The 18,115-nt window shown below is 37.2% G+C and overlaps 1 protein-coding gene across 3 annotated transcripts in view; it reads right to left on the bottom strand.

Annotated features, from left to right (window-relative positions):
* The window catches only part of Mctp1 (multiple C2 and transmembrane domain containing 1), a 585,759-nt gene that overhangs the window by 149,534 nt on the left and 418,110 nt on the right, over nucleotides 1-18,115 (bottom strand). For all 3 annotated transcript variants that reach the window (XM_026783760.1, XM_026783759.1, XM_026783758.1), the window contains 5 exons: nucleotides 9,119-9,221; nucleotides 7,344-7,446; nucleotides 6,907-7,008; nucleotides 6,452-6,526; nucleotides 4,521-4,640 (listed from right to left, as the gene is read on the bottom strand). In XM_026783760.1, the coding sequence (XP_026639561.1) occupies nucleotides 4,521-4,640; nucleotides 6,452-6,526; nucleotides 6,907-7,008; nucleotides 7,344-7,446; nucleotides 9,119-9,221 (503 nt within the window). The remainder of the gene's footprint in view (nucleotides 1-4,520; nucleotides 4,641-6,451; nucleotides 6,527-6,906; nucleotides 7,009-7,343; nucleotides 7,447-9,118; nucleotides 9,222-18,115) is intronic.

Genomic DNA, 18,115 nt, shown 5'->3' on the forward strand with positions numbered 1-18,115 from the left:
CTGGGTCCACAGTGATTCAGAGATGCTTTTGTTTTCACATTGGTATTTCTCCTTGACTAACATGGCCTTTCAGTCCTTAACCATGAAAGCCACTTACAATGCCTGTGTAGCTTGTAATAGTTGTTAGAGAAATCTTTAAGCTGTTTAATGGCAGCAGACTCTGTATACAGGGAGCACACAGTAAAGAATGCTAACTGCCTCTGATCTTTAGGACACTGCCCTTTATTCCAACTGCCTCCCAAGGTTGGGTCCTACTTTTCCTGTGGTTTCTTCATTTTTTTTTTTACTTTTAATTCGGAACATTTGCCTACACATACCTCCCACATGTGAGTCTATGCATGTATCATCCTGTTTGTTCTCTCTACCTCCACAACGGCCCTGGGGAAAAAAAAAGTGTGATTCTTTCCAAAAAATGGGGACTTTTTGAAAAGAAGAGGGAACACAAAACTGTCAGGAAGCAAAGGAAAGCAGGCAACTAAAATGCCCAGGAAAGAATTAATAATCAACCAGGGTCTTCATTGAATTACTATAGATAGAATTCTGCTCACTCACTTACAAACACACATACAGAGAGAGGAAGAGAGAGAGAGAGAGAGAGAGAGAGAGAGAGAGAGAGAGAGAGAGAGAGAGAAATAGGGCCAGAATCTTACTAGAAATTCTGCCTGGGTTGGTCAGGATAGAGGGCTGAAGCCAATAGCTTCTTAGATACAAACAGCAAACAGAAACAAAAGTATTTTATGCATTCAGACATGCCATTTTGCTATACAAGGTGCTGTGAGGAGCTGCTTTCTTGTCATAATTCATGTTCATTGTTCCTCTAAGTAAAATATGTGTTTCCTGCTAGTTATTCTGTACAGAATTGGACTTTAAAGGCAAGAGGACATTTTTGATATGCACATCTTAAGACTTTTCATTAAAGTATCAAATTTAAATTCTACCTCTTTGTGCACTCTGACATTTTTTGTCTGGCATTTTCATTAATTTTGCGACATACATAAATGTAGCTGAAATGTTAACTGATCAATACTTTGTCTCTCTCATGTAGCACTAGGGTTTCATTCCCCAAAGACCACACAGCAGAACAGAAATTAAATGTGTAAAATATCAAATGTTAATGTTAAACACAGCAGCACTTGCTGTGTAACGACAGAAAAGGCTAAAACAATTCCAAACGGACAGATGCTACCGCAAATTATCTACAATCACATTTAAAGATTAAAGTTTGTCCTGTAAAATAATTCTCTGACACACACTGAAGTGTGTCCTTTTGCTGATAGCTCAGTTTTCCAATTATTTTTGTGCTTGTTACAGTGAGAAATGACAGTGCTGAGGAGAAGGAATGTGTGCTCACTTGCCCTCCTTTCCTCTTCCCGTTCTGCACCCACTGGCTTCCACGAGAACACAAATGTCTGGTCTGGAGTCTGGTGAAAATTAGCCCAATTTGTAAGATATTTCCAGGTCTACAATTGCTGATTCCCAGGGACAAGCAGTGCCTGCTACACCACAGACAAAAGAGCTCCCTTTGAAAAATAATATTCATCAGAAAACTTAGAAACCAAACTCTTCCAGAAGCCGACCTGCTTAGCTTTGCCATTTCCCCCTGGTTTTGTCCCTATGGTCTGCTCACAGGTGGTGCTGGGAGGTTGTGGCTACTGTCTGCATTTTTACACTCATTGACACCGAGATGCAAAATAGGATTGTTTTCTTCCATTTTGACCTCACTATTTTGCATTTGTTTTTCAGAGAACTGAATCAGAAGAGAAAACCAAAATGGAATAGAAAAAAATTCATATTCATTTAAACATTAAAAAGCATACTGATCTGTCCCTAAAACTAAGCCACATAATGGTGTAAATGCATGTCCTTCATAAGGCAGCTGCAGCTAGGAAAAATGGGCCAAATGGAACCAATATTATAATAATAGACCCATGATCTGTCAAGAGGGCATGATGGGAACAATATGTCTGTAACAATGGGCACTGCTTACGTTCATCTAATGGAAATCAGTTCTTTTCAACAAATTGCCCTAATAAACCTCTGCTTATGCAATAGCAACTTTGAATGATTTTGTTTTTAAATACCTCATTTACTCTCTGTAAGATGGCTAAAAATTTTTACCAAGTTTTTTTCTGCATTTATATCACAAATCTCAGGTGTACATCTTAAAGGCTTCTACAGAAAAGAATATTTACTGTGTGGCATAAGGCAAGCTACATTCATGAGCTTCAGTTTCTTCACCTATATACTAGGAAAAATAGAATCTACATTATGAAGTTGTTGAAAATATTAAATTCTTAGTGCAACAGCATTTTCATTTATTTACGTATAAACAATAGATCCCTGGCACATAGGGAGTAACTGATAAACATTAATTTCTATTTGTACAAAACTTTCTATATCAGAATTCAATCTGTGATTAATTAGATTATTGATAAGAGATTATAACAGAATTTTGGGGTCATATGGAAATTATAGGTAAATTGCTTTGATAGTATTGACAGTTCTTATCATGATTTAATAACCAGATTTATTATAGTAAACTTATTTATTTGGTGTTTCTTTAAGAAAAAATTTAAATTGGCAGCCTTATTCAAAGAGTTTCGTTGGCTGTTTATCCTGGAGGCTCACTGACTTCTATTGCCCTTCAGTGACAGAGAGCGGCATGAAGACAGCAGGGTGAACACTGCATGGACTCCCAGCCAGAGCCTCAGCAAAGAGAGCTCGGTATTTATCACTTCAACCATATTCAGTAAAGCGCTATTACTTTTTCTTTTTTCCAACAACATGGTTAATGGTTTCTTCACATTTTGTCATGTTCTTTCCTGTTCCATCCTTGTTTTCAGCCCTGTTCCCTAGCTTTACTATTGCAGTCTTTTCAAAGCAAACCCCTTGCATTTGGCTTGGTCTGTTACAAACTGGTTACTGGCTGAAGCAGACACTGTGTTTTCTGCAGCGCTTTGCTTCCTTCTAGTGATGTCACGGTAAGTGAGATTACAGGCAGGTGCCTCTGTTTCTCAGGTTTCAGTGGCTTCTTTTCTCTTTTTAAGAAGCAAAAGGAGATTATAAAAAGGAGCTGCCATCTTGAATTAATTTTAAAAATGACCTTAGGAAACTGGAAGAAGTTTATGAAGACTCACAGAACACGCTGTAATGCCAAACAGTCCACAATGAACAATCCTGAATAAATGATATAATTACATACATTTTTATGTTTTCAAATTTCATAAACAGCCACAGAGAGGGCTTTAAAGAAAGCCAATCAGGAATAGCAGCAGACATTTTCAGTAGAGTTTTATTGTTATTTAAGTCCCCATAAAACCTGAAATTAATGATAATATATATGTACAAATTGTCTAACATTTTGCTGACTATCATAATGCCGCTATGCTGATGAAAATCAGAATGCCCACTATATCTATTATGTGAGAGCTATCAGACGAGCACAGAGAGAACTACTTCTTAAGCAATGATGGTGGCAGTCACCTCCTTAAGAAAACAACAACATGTCTATGGGAAGCAGGCTGCTAACTGGTGACAACACAAAGGGACATACACAGTCTTTGTTCGTGTGCTCAGACATTAGTGAAACTCCCAGACACGGCCTGTGCAGAGGACCAAACTCCAAGGACTAAAACATACATTCATTAGACTGTCATATAAAAGTCAATTGGTACTCTAATTAAGGCCTTTCTGTAAACCCTCATAATAATGTCATATTTTGCAAAACTGGCAACTTCAAGAAAGTGTAAGATGCTCATTTCCCAACAAGCACAAAATAAAGCCTTTCAAAAGATGGACTCCACAGAAACCTCAGGTAAAACGTCAACCAAGCAGAAATAGTGTGAGTACAGAGATCCTGCCTAGGTCCAGAGAAAGTGCCTTTTTAGATTGTTCTGCCGCTGCCAGTTGGTCTCAGTATCATTTCTTAAACGATCTGTGTAAAAGGGTGGAGGATGAACCTTGTGTGGAGAATATCTGTTCGATTACATTCTCACTTGTGACTTTTTAAAACTAGAAACCACAGAATCATCTCTCAAATAGGTCCCATCCCTTTGTGCTCTGCTCATTTATTAAAGCTTACCAACCAGCATGCTACTGCCAGTGACATTCCTATCCTGACAAAATACTTACAGAATAAATAAAATCAAAGTGTGGATGGTCAGGGCTGTTGCCATTGTCTTTGTTTGTTTGTTTGTTTTCTCCACAGAGAAGTATTTTTTTTTTTGACTCTCCTATTTGGATCTGGAATTGTACAATATGCAAAATTTTACTTTTTAAGTGTCAGAGAAAATTTGACTAAGATGTCTTGCATTCCGGAAATCTGAAGAATATATTCTTGGATTCAGACCCTGAACAATCCATCAGGTTCCTGCCCACAGCAAATCTGTCCAGTCAAGTCTCAAAATAAGAGTTTTAAAATGACTCTATCAACATAACTGTTACTATAGCCACAGAGAGTTGGAGCTAAGATTGCTGAATCTGATGCATAACAACGGGAGAGCAGTAGAGTGTGATCATACCACAAAAGCGGCAAGACTCCTTGGGGGTGAATCCCAGTCAAAGCAACTATTAACGTAGTACACAGCGTTTACCAGCACCATGATGCAGCGCTTCGTTCTGATGAAGTTTCTCAGAAGCAGCTGTAAGGAAAACACAAACAGTATTAGAGTTTACAAGACTGAGAACAATCAAGTATATTGTATGATTCTACAAGCTCGTGGTGATTTAGAATGGACCCAGAGAGGAATAAGGTGACAAAGATACCAAGTGATTTGACTCACCAGGTAAAGGACAGGAAGCACTAATGGATGAAGAACTAGATGGGATGAACTATTTTTTAGCTAAATCTATATTTAAAAATAATGTTTTCATATAAGCTGGTATGTTCGTTCATAAAAAAAAATCTGCTACTTATGAAACATGTACCCCTGTTAATTTGAACTCTCTTCTTTTTAAGATAGATGAAATATTTTAATTTCAAGATGCTTCAAAGTGAATTGGATACCTTGAAATGTTCAGAGTTCTAAGCCTGTCTAATGCAGCTTATTATAGAAGCACTGTGATTTCAAGGGCTTTTTCCACTTAATAGGACTGTTCTGTCTATAACCATCCCTCATTCTATATTTTCTCTTTATTTTCCTATGATTTAAAAGCTAGGAAACTTTTATAGTAACCGAGTATGCTGCAAAATCTCTTATTAGAAAAAAATACTTATGATAACTCACAGAATTTAAATTTAAAACAAAAGCTATAGCATGACTTCAACAACAAAAAGACATCTATGAACTAGATAATGGTTTAAAAAGTTTCTTACAGAAATGGATAATTAAACTAATCATAAGTCTGCAAGTTAATATATTAATACTCTAAATATAGTCCAGTATCAATCTAGTATTTTAAAGAAACAGATATGTAAAATTACCTGAGTTCAAATGACAAAAGTACACATGTATAAAATTAGTTCATGTGTGTGCAAGGCAGTTAAAACACATTTAAAACTGGAATTTTGTTTAGTCAGAGAGTCTCCCTGTGTATTTTCCTTCTTGGTTCCTAGTACCTTTTTTAGGAACAATTTTTATTATTATTCTTATCTATAATTATAGAGAAATATAACATGGTTTTCTATTTAGATAAGTATTTCATTTGTAACACACATTGTTTAAATGCCAAAAGTCCCATTTTGTGGTGAATTTACTAGATTAAAAATAAAAATATTTTACGGTTTCTCATGGCTCACAAAATTATCAAATATTTAACAGTAAAAGTATGCTCAGTGACTTTATAGCCATAATAAACACATTGTATTTTAGCTTTGTAAACTGTAGTAAACATTTAAAAAGGGTAGGTAGCACTTTTTCTTAACTTGATATTAAAGAAAATTTTAAGTTATTATTGATAAATACCAAGCTTAGTTTAAGGCAGCATCATAGAAGGAAGATCAGAATTCCTGGTTTTTGTTTTAGTAGAAAATGTCAGTGAGAGTTCACTTGAAGGGAATGTTGTTAACATCTAATTAAAAGACCCCTCGCCGAATTAGAAGGAAGTCCTGCCTTCATTCCCCGCACACCTGCACCATACCTGGGTGGTCTGTGCACGGATCTGAACCTCCCTCACACACTCTGTGACAATTCAAATTGTAGTTTAGGGTGCAGATGACCCCCCTCCACTGGTGCACAGCTCCAGCTCCCTTCTCCTTCCTTACCACCCCCATCTCGCCGCTTACTTTGGTTTTGCCTTTGCTTGATCTTTTTAAGGAAGGAAAAAAAAGGAAAAAAGGGAAAAAAGCCGTTTTCAATATGTAGGTGATCAAAATTTGTAAGGACGTCGTCCCCCCTCCAGACCTCCAAGGTTTATTTGAATTTACTCTGATATTTTACAGAATCAATCAGTTCTTCCCAGAGGGATTAATATTTCTTTCTTCCTTTTTTTTTTCTTTCTTTTTTTTCTTTACCTGTTTGGAGAGCCTGTTTTCCTCTTCAATGTACTTCTGTTCTTTGGGTATTAATGTTCGTAAGCTGGCTTTCACCTACACATCAACACATGTGTGTTAGGGGTTCATATATTACAACTGTTCACAAGTTTTGCATGCAGTTCCATTTGCAATAATTTCTAAAGTTTCAAAGTCTTGGGTGCTGTGCTCATAAAATATAAATGTATACAGTTGCATATGCATGCACGTCCCTCTGCAGGCAGGCAGGCAGGCGGGCGGGCGGGCAGGCAGCAGCCAAGCACACGGCGGCGGCCCCACTGTAGCAGAAAGTGTGGGTGTGCCAGAAGCATATTCTCCAAGATACATCAAGGTTTAGAGAAAATGAGGAATGACAGAAATTCTCTACAAATCAGGAACAAAAGCTTTCATGAAACTGAACTCTTTAGCAGTACAAAAAAGCCAAAGTTAAGACTTACAGCATTAAAAATCACATCTATTTCAAGATAGATGACCCCCTTTGTTGGCCCTGTCAGCTGCTTGTTTTTCAAGACGTAGGCTTTCTGTTCACCATTTTGAATCTGCGGGAAAAGGACATGACAGCCGTCTGTCTCACGGTCTCCACTGAATACACTCCCCCAGTGACCTTTGACCCCCAGCTGCTGAAACTGACAGAGAACCCAAAACAACTGTGGCAATTCTGACAAGTACCTGTTCATTACCAGGATCAAGTCTGTCAAGAAAAATTAACTATCATGGGATTCAACATGGCCGTGCATTGAGTATGTTAAAATTTTTAGTGTTCTTATTACAGACCTTGGTTGAGAAATGACAGACATAGAGCTGAGGTTTTTTTTTTTTTTTTTTCCTTGAGCAAAAGCAACACGGAACAGTGCGTCAGGTGACTGAAACTTACAGACAGCAATGGTATAGCAACTCTGCCCAGAAAGTCGGCGCTGCGGTCACGGTCTTCATCATAAACTGTCACTTCCAGGACTGAATGGATGTCTTTAATGTTGCTGCGTAATAAACAAACCCGAGGAAAAAAGGCTCCATTAGCAAAGATACAGAGGTTTTGAAATCTTAGAACTAGCTGTTTTCTGTATTTTTATTTTTACGTGTATTATTTGCACACAGATATACATATACAGGGTAGGGTGGAAGCTGAAAGTTTCTCCTAATACGTCTAACGTGACAACAGCAAGGGTCATAGCATAAGGAACTCTGAAGACGGCTGTAACTTTCAGATTTTTTTGAATGACATCACTTTTGAGCTGGATATGCAAAGAATAAATTGCTGGAAAAATCACTAAGTACTGCTGGCAATATTTAGGCTTCTCTGTCACGTTATAACAATAAATCATATAATTGCATAACTGCTGTGTAAGATATCACAGGTTTGCTCCCAGTAGGAGCCACATAGATTTTTGAACTCTTATTGTTTTCACTATACTATGACCTGTCCATCTTTTATAGTTCTTACTGTTGCACTTACTAAGTTAGGTTTGTAGCAAGCAGAGAAATCAAAATAGAGACTGGATTTAGAAACAAAAAGTTATATCCCAATATGCCAGTAACTTTAAGAGACAACACATCATAGTAAAAAAAACATGTGAATTCTGCATATTTTTGCTTCAAGAAAAGTAAGTATCAATTGTTGACAGCTTTTATTTTTTGATCAATTGTTTACCAAGAAAATCGAATGAATAGAAAACTAAAAAGAATATATTCATTACTGAAACACCATAACTGCACGTGAAAAGAGGCTTTACCAGGGCACAATCAATTAATCGCTTTGATAATAATCAAACCTATTCATTCAATTATGCATTCTAGAGAAAACACTCTCCATGGCCCTCTCAGGAGCGCAAGCCTCCTGCCTAGGCTTTCATCTCTTATAAAAATGTAGAATTCCTTAAAAATAAATTGGTCAGATAATGAAAGCTGATTAGTTACTGGCTCTTAAGCAGCGACATTATAAGGAATTAATGAGGAATTTAGCAGTTTTTTATGTACAAGAAATAAAACCATGTTAGAAAACTGCTAAGTACTTCTGTTTGGAGAGTTCTGCTTTGTGGAGCCCATTCTCTTCAGCCCAATTTAAAAGAAGGGACTTGTCCACTCCCACAGTGCAGCATGCACAGCTTCCACGGTGCACAGTGCAAAAGATTTACGAACTTCTTAAAACAAAGGAAAATTAACTCAAAGCTTGTTTTGAGATTTAGGACAATGCTTAATGTCCTTATTGTGCTAAAATGAAACAAGCCCAGAAGAAGCATCTGCCAAACCCGACTGGATTGTTTGCTGGTTTCAGTGGTGGGACAAACAGAGCTTTGTCCTTCTTATGCAATTGGGAAGAATTTCAATAGAGCCTACAAAAGGAAGAAGCAGTATGCAGATTCAGTGGTGGGGAGCAAACCCTTAGTCAGGCCACATAAAAGCACAGCAGAAAAAAAAAGTCTATAGTGAAAACAAAGAAAAAGGACATACCCCTTTTTCCCAAGTTTCACTCTTGAGAAGGTAGGGAGGGGGTTTGGAAATTCATGGTTAGTAAAGGCAGAGCAAATGTGTTGCACTGTGAACTGGAATACACAAATATGTGTGTGCATGTGCACGCATACACACACTTTCAGGGTGAACTATATTTTCACACCGGTTTTAAAATAAGCATGACTTAATTATTACACTTACAATGTGAACACTTTGTTCCACTCAGGACTGAGGTTTTTGTAGACAGTGTGTGTCAGCAGTCTATCATTGTTCAGTTCTACCACACAAAACGGATCACTTTTACCTACGGGAGATGTGCAGAGAACGTGTTTGTTGGTTTTTTTTTGTTTTTTTCAGCATATACCCACATTGATGATATCATGATCATATCTGTTTTGATCACAAACTTCCCCCCCAAAAGTTTTATAATGAACAACAAATAAAAAAAACTTACAAGTTAAAATAGCAAATCTCATAAAAACAGATGTAACAGGATATTAGCAATTGTTATGCCTTGCAGAGATTTAGAAGCTGAGACCAAAGTATATAGCTTGACTCCTGATCTGTTATAATTTTCAACACAGAACAATACAGTGTGGTAGGAAAGTGCAGTGTGCCCATCCTCTTTCTGTTCTTGGTTCTATTGTGACCATTTGAACAGTCAATCTCTTCCATCTTACAGCTACACTTTCCAACTCAACTCGCTCACTAGAAACTCATCAGAGGGCCTTCCAAACAAGTAACTTGAGAGAAAATGGCTCTATTGCCAAAGGACACCACTTGAAGTTGACTATGGCTGAACTACTTTCCCCTGAGATATCCATGGGATTCATAAAAAGGTAAAGAAAATCAGAGCCTATGAGGCTGAGTAAGTCTGCTTTTTGGAACTCAAGATCAACAGGCAATTGGCATGCTAAAAGTGTACTTCTGTTTTTAATGTCTTTTGGAAATAAAGAGCCTGGACGTTATCTCTCCATAGAGACTCTGCTCTGCTATACTGAGATCATCCATCCCATGTGTACATTCTGGGATGTCTCCATTTCTTTGACTAAGGGCCTGGACATTGTCTCTCCATGGTGACTGCTCTGCTATACTCAGATATCCATCCCATGTGTACATTCTGGGATGTCTCCGTTTCTTTGTCTCATTTCATAAGAACTCACAAAGTCAAAGGCTCTCTGAGAAGAGCATGGATGATGCTGGTGTATCATGCACTTTGTCTGATACCTTATACAAATGACAATGGAATCAATATTTAGACAAAGCTGTCCAGAGGTCATATATTTTAAACTACAATATTGATTTAGACTACATAAGAGGTTAATGTGCATATTATTAGCTTTAATGATAAAGAACAATCATTTTAAATGCACTGTGAATTGCAGCCACAGTAGTTAAGCATCATCTGAGATTTTCAGTTAAATTTTATTAGCTATCAGTGGCAGAGAAGCACTGTATACCCACACAGGAGTATATTTATTTGTCATAGGATAACTCTTAAATGGGCAACACAAGCTTAACTCACCTTTAACTTACTAATTTTATATTGAAAAATATTTAGTATGCATGGGTTAATTCAGTAGTCTTACATAACCCAATGTAATTGCACAATTTAACATTATGGTAGTTTCCTCAGTCTGGGGTCTTGAATATTCTTCTCAGCAAAGACTAGAACTGGTCCTCTGATGTCTGGTGGCGAGTTGGCCACATGCTTTGCCTTGCCTGCCAAGTTTGTGGGTTGTGGTTCTTACCTTCACTGCTCTCATTTCCAAGTCCTGCACTCCACCAGTCAGTATTGAAAATATCTCGTTCATTAAAACACAGTGTAATTGGTTTCACTTGGGACTTTAATAACTTAATTTGCTGTCATAAAATTTTGATACCAGCAAACAAAGGCAGGTACAAACAGCTTTTGAAAAATATGTGTATATAAACCTCTAAGCAAGATTTCTTCCAATAATAATAATACCACATCTTAATCAGAAGCTGGGTAAGGACATAAAAAGTTTCATATTTTTGAGAAGCCTTCATTGCTTTATTACAACCAGGATTGTATATGATAGAGAAATAGCAATGCACAAAACAATTAAAATAATCCCTGTGCTCATGGATTTTTGGACCGAAGAAGATGACTTCATTCTGGCATGTTTCAAGTGATAAATATAATGCTGGCATTAAATGATGGGAAATGTGATGCGGAGCGCTTGTGTGCACAGAATCTTCAAGAGATGAAGAAAAAAGAGGTAACAGAGTGAGCCGTGGTTTCCCGGAGGTGCAGATCCTGCAAAGGCCAGAGAAGCGGCTACAGCTGGCTTACTAGCAATATTCAGGATGCCAGAAAGACTGAGGAAATAGATTGTGAACGTGTGTACTAGATGACAGGGGAGAAGGAGGGCAGTGGGCATTTGAAAACCATGGATCTCTCTTGCAGGACAGAATGCTTTGGAGGAATTTGAGTTAAGGATTGATCTGACCTGATGGATATCTGAGGAGTAAGTACTGTGGGCGACAGGAACACGAGGGAGACCAGTGAGAGCAGTAAAAGGCAACTGGGTTCTGGGAACCTTTAGAGTAGAGCATCATAACTGTACCAGAGCCAATACTGAACACTCAAATGGTGTCTGACATTACTAGAAGCTGGAAAACCCTTAACTGAACTTAGCTTGGCCACATTTTATGTGGGATTGTAACAAGCCGTATTTGTAGTCCCTTTATCTCTGGAATCTGGCAAAGACAAGAGAAGAAAGTTTGTTTAAATGACTACAGGCAATGGAGAGTGGGAGGAACAGTCTTCCCCAAGGAAGAGCACCAACTGGCTATCCAATACCCTGATCAGCCCTGAAGACATACATCTGAGGAATACTATAGAGATTGTATTAGGAATATATACATGTAATAACAATAATGAAAAAAGAGCTCCCGAATTTGAAAGAGAGATGATGGGTATATGGGAGGGTTTGGAGAAAGGAAAGGGAAAAGTGAAGCAATTATAATATAACCTCAAAAATAAAAGTAATAAGGTAGATAAAAAGAAAGCTTGTTGAATTTTTATTCATCTTTTTATTAAAAGATACCTTTTTGTAGTAAAGGAAATTGATGCAATGCCAAGTCTTTGACCACTATTATTTTCACTAACTTAGAAAGAGCCCTTCTGACACATAGGTCAAGGGCAATTGCAAAGTACTATTAGCATTAATAGCACAGGGCCATACCAAGGTCTCTAAGCTCAGAACTAACACATACACTCGATTTCACTTTTGAAGAAGCAGATGTAAGCAGTGTGCTTGCTTAGTGCCTTCAAGTTTACTGCTTGCAAACACTGGCTTTTCCGTTCCTTAGTTTTTCATTATTTTTTTTTTTTTTATTATTATTATTATTATTATTATTATTATTATTATTATTATTATTATTATTATTTACCACATAAGCAAGCAGAAACAATCAGAGAAACACTAGAGGTGAACTAAATCAGTAGTCACCTATGAGTTCTTCACTCCTTTCTCTTTTCTATCATTCTGTTTTGACTCTGTAATACTTGAGAACCGGAGTGGTGGCCTCTGGGATGGAGTACTGACTGATGCTAGGTAGCACACAGTATTCTGCAGAGTGCATGCTTTTCCTCAATGACTAGAAGTCTAGTGTGAGAAATAAAGCCAGTAGTCAGTGGTGAAGTGCAGTTTTACTTCTTGTAACTTTTTACTAACCAAAAATCTTACTGTATAGATTATATAATCTATTTTATTCTTTTCACTTTTGTTCTAAGCCCAAGGCAGACCTATGGGGTACCAATAGTCTCTTTCTTAACTTCTGTTAGTTTGGTGATAAAAATAGCTATCTCTTTCCTTAGAAATGTAACAAACTGAAGAATTTGGAATTAATGGAAGTCAGAAATTGTAGTTGTGCTATGTGGTAGATGTGGTGTTGATTGCTTTAACTGCAATGACAGCAGAGAATCTTGCCTTCCTTGAGAACATAGCAATTTCTAATGTTGATAATTTTCTAAAGAGAAATGGAAGTGCCTTCAGAAGCATTCATCACATTGAGTGCCTGCTCAATTGACTGCTCACCCCAGAATTATAAGTATGATTAAGACATAGTCGAGCTCTCAAGGCATGCACAATTTAGTAGACATGATAGAAGTGTAAATGCAGAATTATTATGCAGGGTTGCAAGAACTGTAATAAAGGTGAGTGAAAAGTGTAGCAGGAGCAATGAGAAGGACGCACATAACTTCATAATCCTGGGACAGGATCAGGAAAGGAAAGCAGAGTTTCCCCAGTGGAGTGGACCCTTGTGATCTGTGATGATTAGACAAGTGTGTCACCAGTTTTTGTTAAAGTGAAGAACCACCACAAAAAGGAAACTTTATAACAATTTGTAATCAGGAACATCTCCTTTAAATTGATTCACGCAGCTCTTTGATAATGTCTCTATAACATAAAAATCTACAAATGAATAACATAACTTATAAAACAGACATTTTAAGCCAGTATGCTTGGATAGTTGTCTATGTCTATAATCTAGCTAAATGCTAAAAGCCATTTCTTTTTCTATAGATTTTTAATAAGAAAAAGAATCTCCCAAGTGAATTAAAACTAGAGACTCCTTTACCCCTTATCATAAAGCAAAATTGGCAACAGACTTCAAAGCCCTTATTTCACCACTTCATTCTTTTTTAATAAATCCATTTTACAATAATAAAGAGATATCAGAACTGACTCCAGTAGGCATGCTTTCTGGGAATCTCCAACACTACACCATGGATTAATAGAGTGAGTTCAATGGCTAATTTTCACCCTTGCCCTTCCTCTCCAGGGTCACAACCTGACATACTGCTAAAGAACTGTGGGAAAGTTTGCACAGTGCCTGTTCAACTGCTATCTGTTTTGTGACAAGTTCTGATTTCAGTTTATTGAAACTAGTAGTTTGAGTATTAAAGTCACTGAGTGATACTGAAAGGTATTCTTGCTCCTGGAGCAGAGCATAAATCCTGATCCATCCGTGGTAGGCTTTGTCCAGGGTCATTTTACTGCTGACAAGAGGCATGGTTTGCTAGATGTAGTGTGTCACGAAAAATGTGGGGGTGGGGAGGACCTAGTGACCACCTCTTTGTTGTCATGTCTTTGAAAACACAGAGGCTTTTAGTAGCATGGAAAGCAATTCATACCCATGGGGAGAGACCTTTTATTTTGAACCTGTCTTGCATTTATTAAGCACTTTGGTTTAATTTCCTCAGTTGCCACAGTTTGCAATGACTATATTTTAATCTTTAAAAAATATAATCAAGATTGCCATCTGTCCTTTCTGCAAACTTGAATTTCAATCATGACATATAACAATGTCATAGCTGAGTGAATTCCATAGGGTCACTAGAACAAAAAAAGCATCGTGTGTTGAGATTTCTTCCAATCTTTTTCTTACCAATGGAAATAGAGCTTTGATCGTACGCTTTCTCATCAACTGGCCTAACATATTTTAAGCCTCAGATTGGTAGAATTGCATTAACTGACGCTCTTTAGTAGGTCCCCACTGGGTTTTAGTCTCTAAGTTATGAAGCAGGCATGTTTCATTGTGCTAAGGAAATTGACACTCTAGAGTCACGCTGTCAATCTATTAGAACTAATACACTTTTCATTCCTACTGATAATTTTATAATGCTCCTTTTCTTATTCTGAAAGAAAATAAAATGTAGAAACTTAACCATCATATAAGGGGAATAAATAGAATTTTTAACAATAAAACCATACCTAGAATTACTCAATAAATATTTTGAATGTCTACTAGAACATATGACCAAGGAAGAGGAAGTTCTTTGTCATCTTCAATTAACTATATAAGGGACTGGGCAAGAAGGGTAGACATTGAATATAAACAGCAGGATTACGATGTGCTGAAGAGTGATCCAGGTAATGGAAACAGAAAAACACAGACTGTCGTGTTAGAAGAGGACACAGTTTATAGGTTGAACTCAGTGGCTGCAGTGCCACTCTGAAATGAGGTTTGGGTGAAGAATTGGAAGAAGTGGAGAAAAGCCAAGTGGATATGGGAGGAAAGCAGTCTGGAAAGTAGAAGTGGCTGGAATCAGAGATCAGTTCTCTGGCATGGTTAATACAAGATATCCAAGAAGTAAGGATAGCAACCATGAAGCACTTGAACATCACCAGACTTCAGGGTGCATTTATGTAAATGGCGGCCATTGCAAAGCTTGATTAAATTGTGTGTTTCAAGATGTAACCTAAACAGACATGATGTAAGATATAACACAATCTCCGTCATCTAATGTTTCCTAATCCTTTGTGGCACATTTAACATTTTCAGCTCCAAGCTACCGAACATCAAAAGGAGTCCCCCAAATAGGTTTCAAATAAAATTTCCCAAAAATGACATGAACACTCAAGGGACAATATAACCCCTTTATCATTTGAAAATAATGGTTCTTTAGAAACATTTCTTATTTATTTTGCCATGGGAACTCTTCAAAATTATTGAAGATTTCAAAAGTATTTACAGTATGACATAATCATTAAAATTACCATTTTAGAAATATAGAAAGAGACCATGAAAGGTTAGTAATTCAATGTTAGTGACAATGATAATCCTATGTGATATAAACATGAGAGTGACTGAACATTAATATAGACTTTAGAAATGTGGATTGTGTACTTACGGGAGAAATAGTGTAACACTAAGGAACATATTAGCATTATTATAGAGATAGCTTGACTTCGTACGTCTCTGAAATCATATTGGGGATTTCAATAAATTCCTGAGCTACACACTTCAGACAAAACTAAGAGCATTGGACACCTACATTACGCTGCTCTAACTTTTTTTCTCTTCCCTGCAATCTAGAACTAGATGCAGAAGAATATCTTAAGACTTCATGTAACAGATGTGATACTGAGTCATAAATTGAAGCATTTGATAGATTCCAGAAGTTGGAGTTTATAATCAAAGAACGACAAGGGAAACAACAACCAAGATGTGCGCAGAGAGAACAGGAAGACCATGGCTCTAAAAAGGGAGAAAAGCTCACAGAAAGGTTTGCATGAGCACTGACAAGCTTACATTACATAGAAAAACATTCATTCTAGTTCATTTTGTTATAACATTATATCCACAATGTTTATTTTACAAGCATAGATTCAAAAATATTATTTTATCCATAACAAGCATAAAATACATGAAACTCTTTGTGGCAACCTTCCTAGATATTTCAGAACCTCTAGTAAGTAGACTCTCCTGCAGAAAAGCGTTTCAGGCTAGCTTCCAAAAGTAAATTAATTAGTGAGAGAGACTTTTGTAATGCAGGAAAACCTTCTGGATTAAAAAATTTAGTATAGTATTAGGAGTATATAGAAACTCTCTCAATCAAGGGAAACACAAACAGAAATTACCACTGTCAAGTTTCTGCTGTTAGATTGATAGTTTCCATTGTTTCTACTTAATATCTCATTCGGGATTTTGTTCATCTTGTTACTACAACCTTAGAATCTGATGGTTTTTGAAAGATACCTTAAGGAAAAGTTCCAGAACTCATTCAGGTAACCAGGGGGTTATTCTGACTTGGCCTCAATAGCTCCAATTATAGGGAATTTTTTTTCTCACTGGAATTTCTGATTCATTTTGGAATTGTAATTTTTAGAAAATGTTTATTTATATTAAGAATAAAACTATATCTGGGTTCGAGAGATGGCTCTCGTCTGAGAAATGGTTCAGAGGTTGAGAACACTTGGCTGCTCTTCCAGGATTCTAAATTCAATCCCCAGCATCCACATGGTGGTTCACAGCCATCGAAATGAAATCTGGTGCCCTCTCTGACCTGCAGGCAGAACACTGCATACATAATAAACAAATAAATCTTTTAAAAAAACAAAAATTAATATATCTATTAGTCATATTTAATTTTCCTTCTGTAGAAATTTTAAAATCTCATTAAAACGGTGTATAAAACAAGGGTACAGCCTCTGTCAGGCCATATGTGCTAAAGAAGCACAGTTAGACCTGTGTGGAGCAGCGGAGATCGCGGCTGGCTGAGCACAAATTCTGCACAGCACAGGCTCTCTTCTTGTACTACACTGAGGCCTAGAAGCCCACAATGATATTTCCAGACTCTCTTAGGGTGGTAGTGTGTGTGTGTGTGTGTGTGTGTGTGTGTGTGTGTGTGTGTGTGTGTGATTTATGTTGTGTGAATCAGGTGTAGAAGCCTAAGATTTGCTACCAGAATTTGACTAACTATGAGCATGTTGAGTTCATTTTGATGTTGAAGACAGCAGGGATGAGCTGTAAAAGTTATCAGTTTCTTAAGTTGCTAGTGTGGTAGGAAAAACTACTTCTTACTCTTCCATAGACATTAATGCTAATCTCTGCAGAGTGAGAACAGTCTGTTCTTAGTCCCTTCCGCCAACGAAGATTCTCTAACTCACTTAATGCTCTAAATTAAATCACTTTCTGATTAAGTGGTATTTATATATTATAAATTCCTATTTTATTTTTATGGGTTTCCTGCATGTGGGACTGTGTTTGCCTTAGTGTCTGTGTTTCTTGTGCCGTTTCTTTGTTATTGTTGTTTTTTCTTCCTGTTCATTTTACCCTACTTAGGTTTGTTTGTATTTTAGCTATTATATTACTATTATTACTACTATTATTATAGGTCCCTGCTTGTTTTCTAATGAGAGAGAGAGAGAGAGAGAGAGAGAGAGAGAGAGAGAGAGAGAGAGAGAGAGAGAAAGAGAGAGAAGTTGGAGTAGGGCAACCATAATAAGAATATATTGTAAGAAAAAAGTAAGTTTTAAATAAAAAATCAATTTGCTAGAAGGACCAAGTCTCTTTGGACATGAATCTTGGCCATCACTTTCCTTGCCAGCTCCTATACCTTCCCTGGGATAGAGCTTCAAATTGTACAACAATGAGACACAGCCCTTCGGTGTCTCCCTTCTGTAGCATAGTGAACAAGTCGTCTTAAAATATGGATCTAGATCTATGTGACTGCTCTTCTGTTTATGAGCGCGTGCACGCACATGTGTGTGTGTGTGTGTGAATCTGTGTATGGGAGAGGGTGGTGTTGGAGTATGTGAGTGGGTTGTGTGGGGGTATGGGTGGGGGGTATGAGCGTGTGTGTGAGAGATAGACTGTGTATGTGTGTGGGTATGTGGGTGTTTGAGGGTGTGTGTGTGTGTGTGTGTGTGTGTGTGTGTG

The sequence above is a fragment of the Microtus ochrogaster genome, chromosome 19, assembly GCF_000317375.1.
Source record: "Microtus ochrogaster isolate Prairie Vole_2 chromosome 19, MicOch1.0, whole genome shotgun sequence".
Lineage (NCBI taxonomy): Eukaryota > Metazoa > Chordata > Mammalia > Rodentia > Cricetidae > Microtus > Microtus ochrogaster.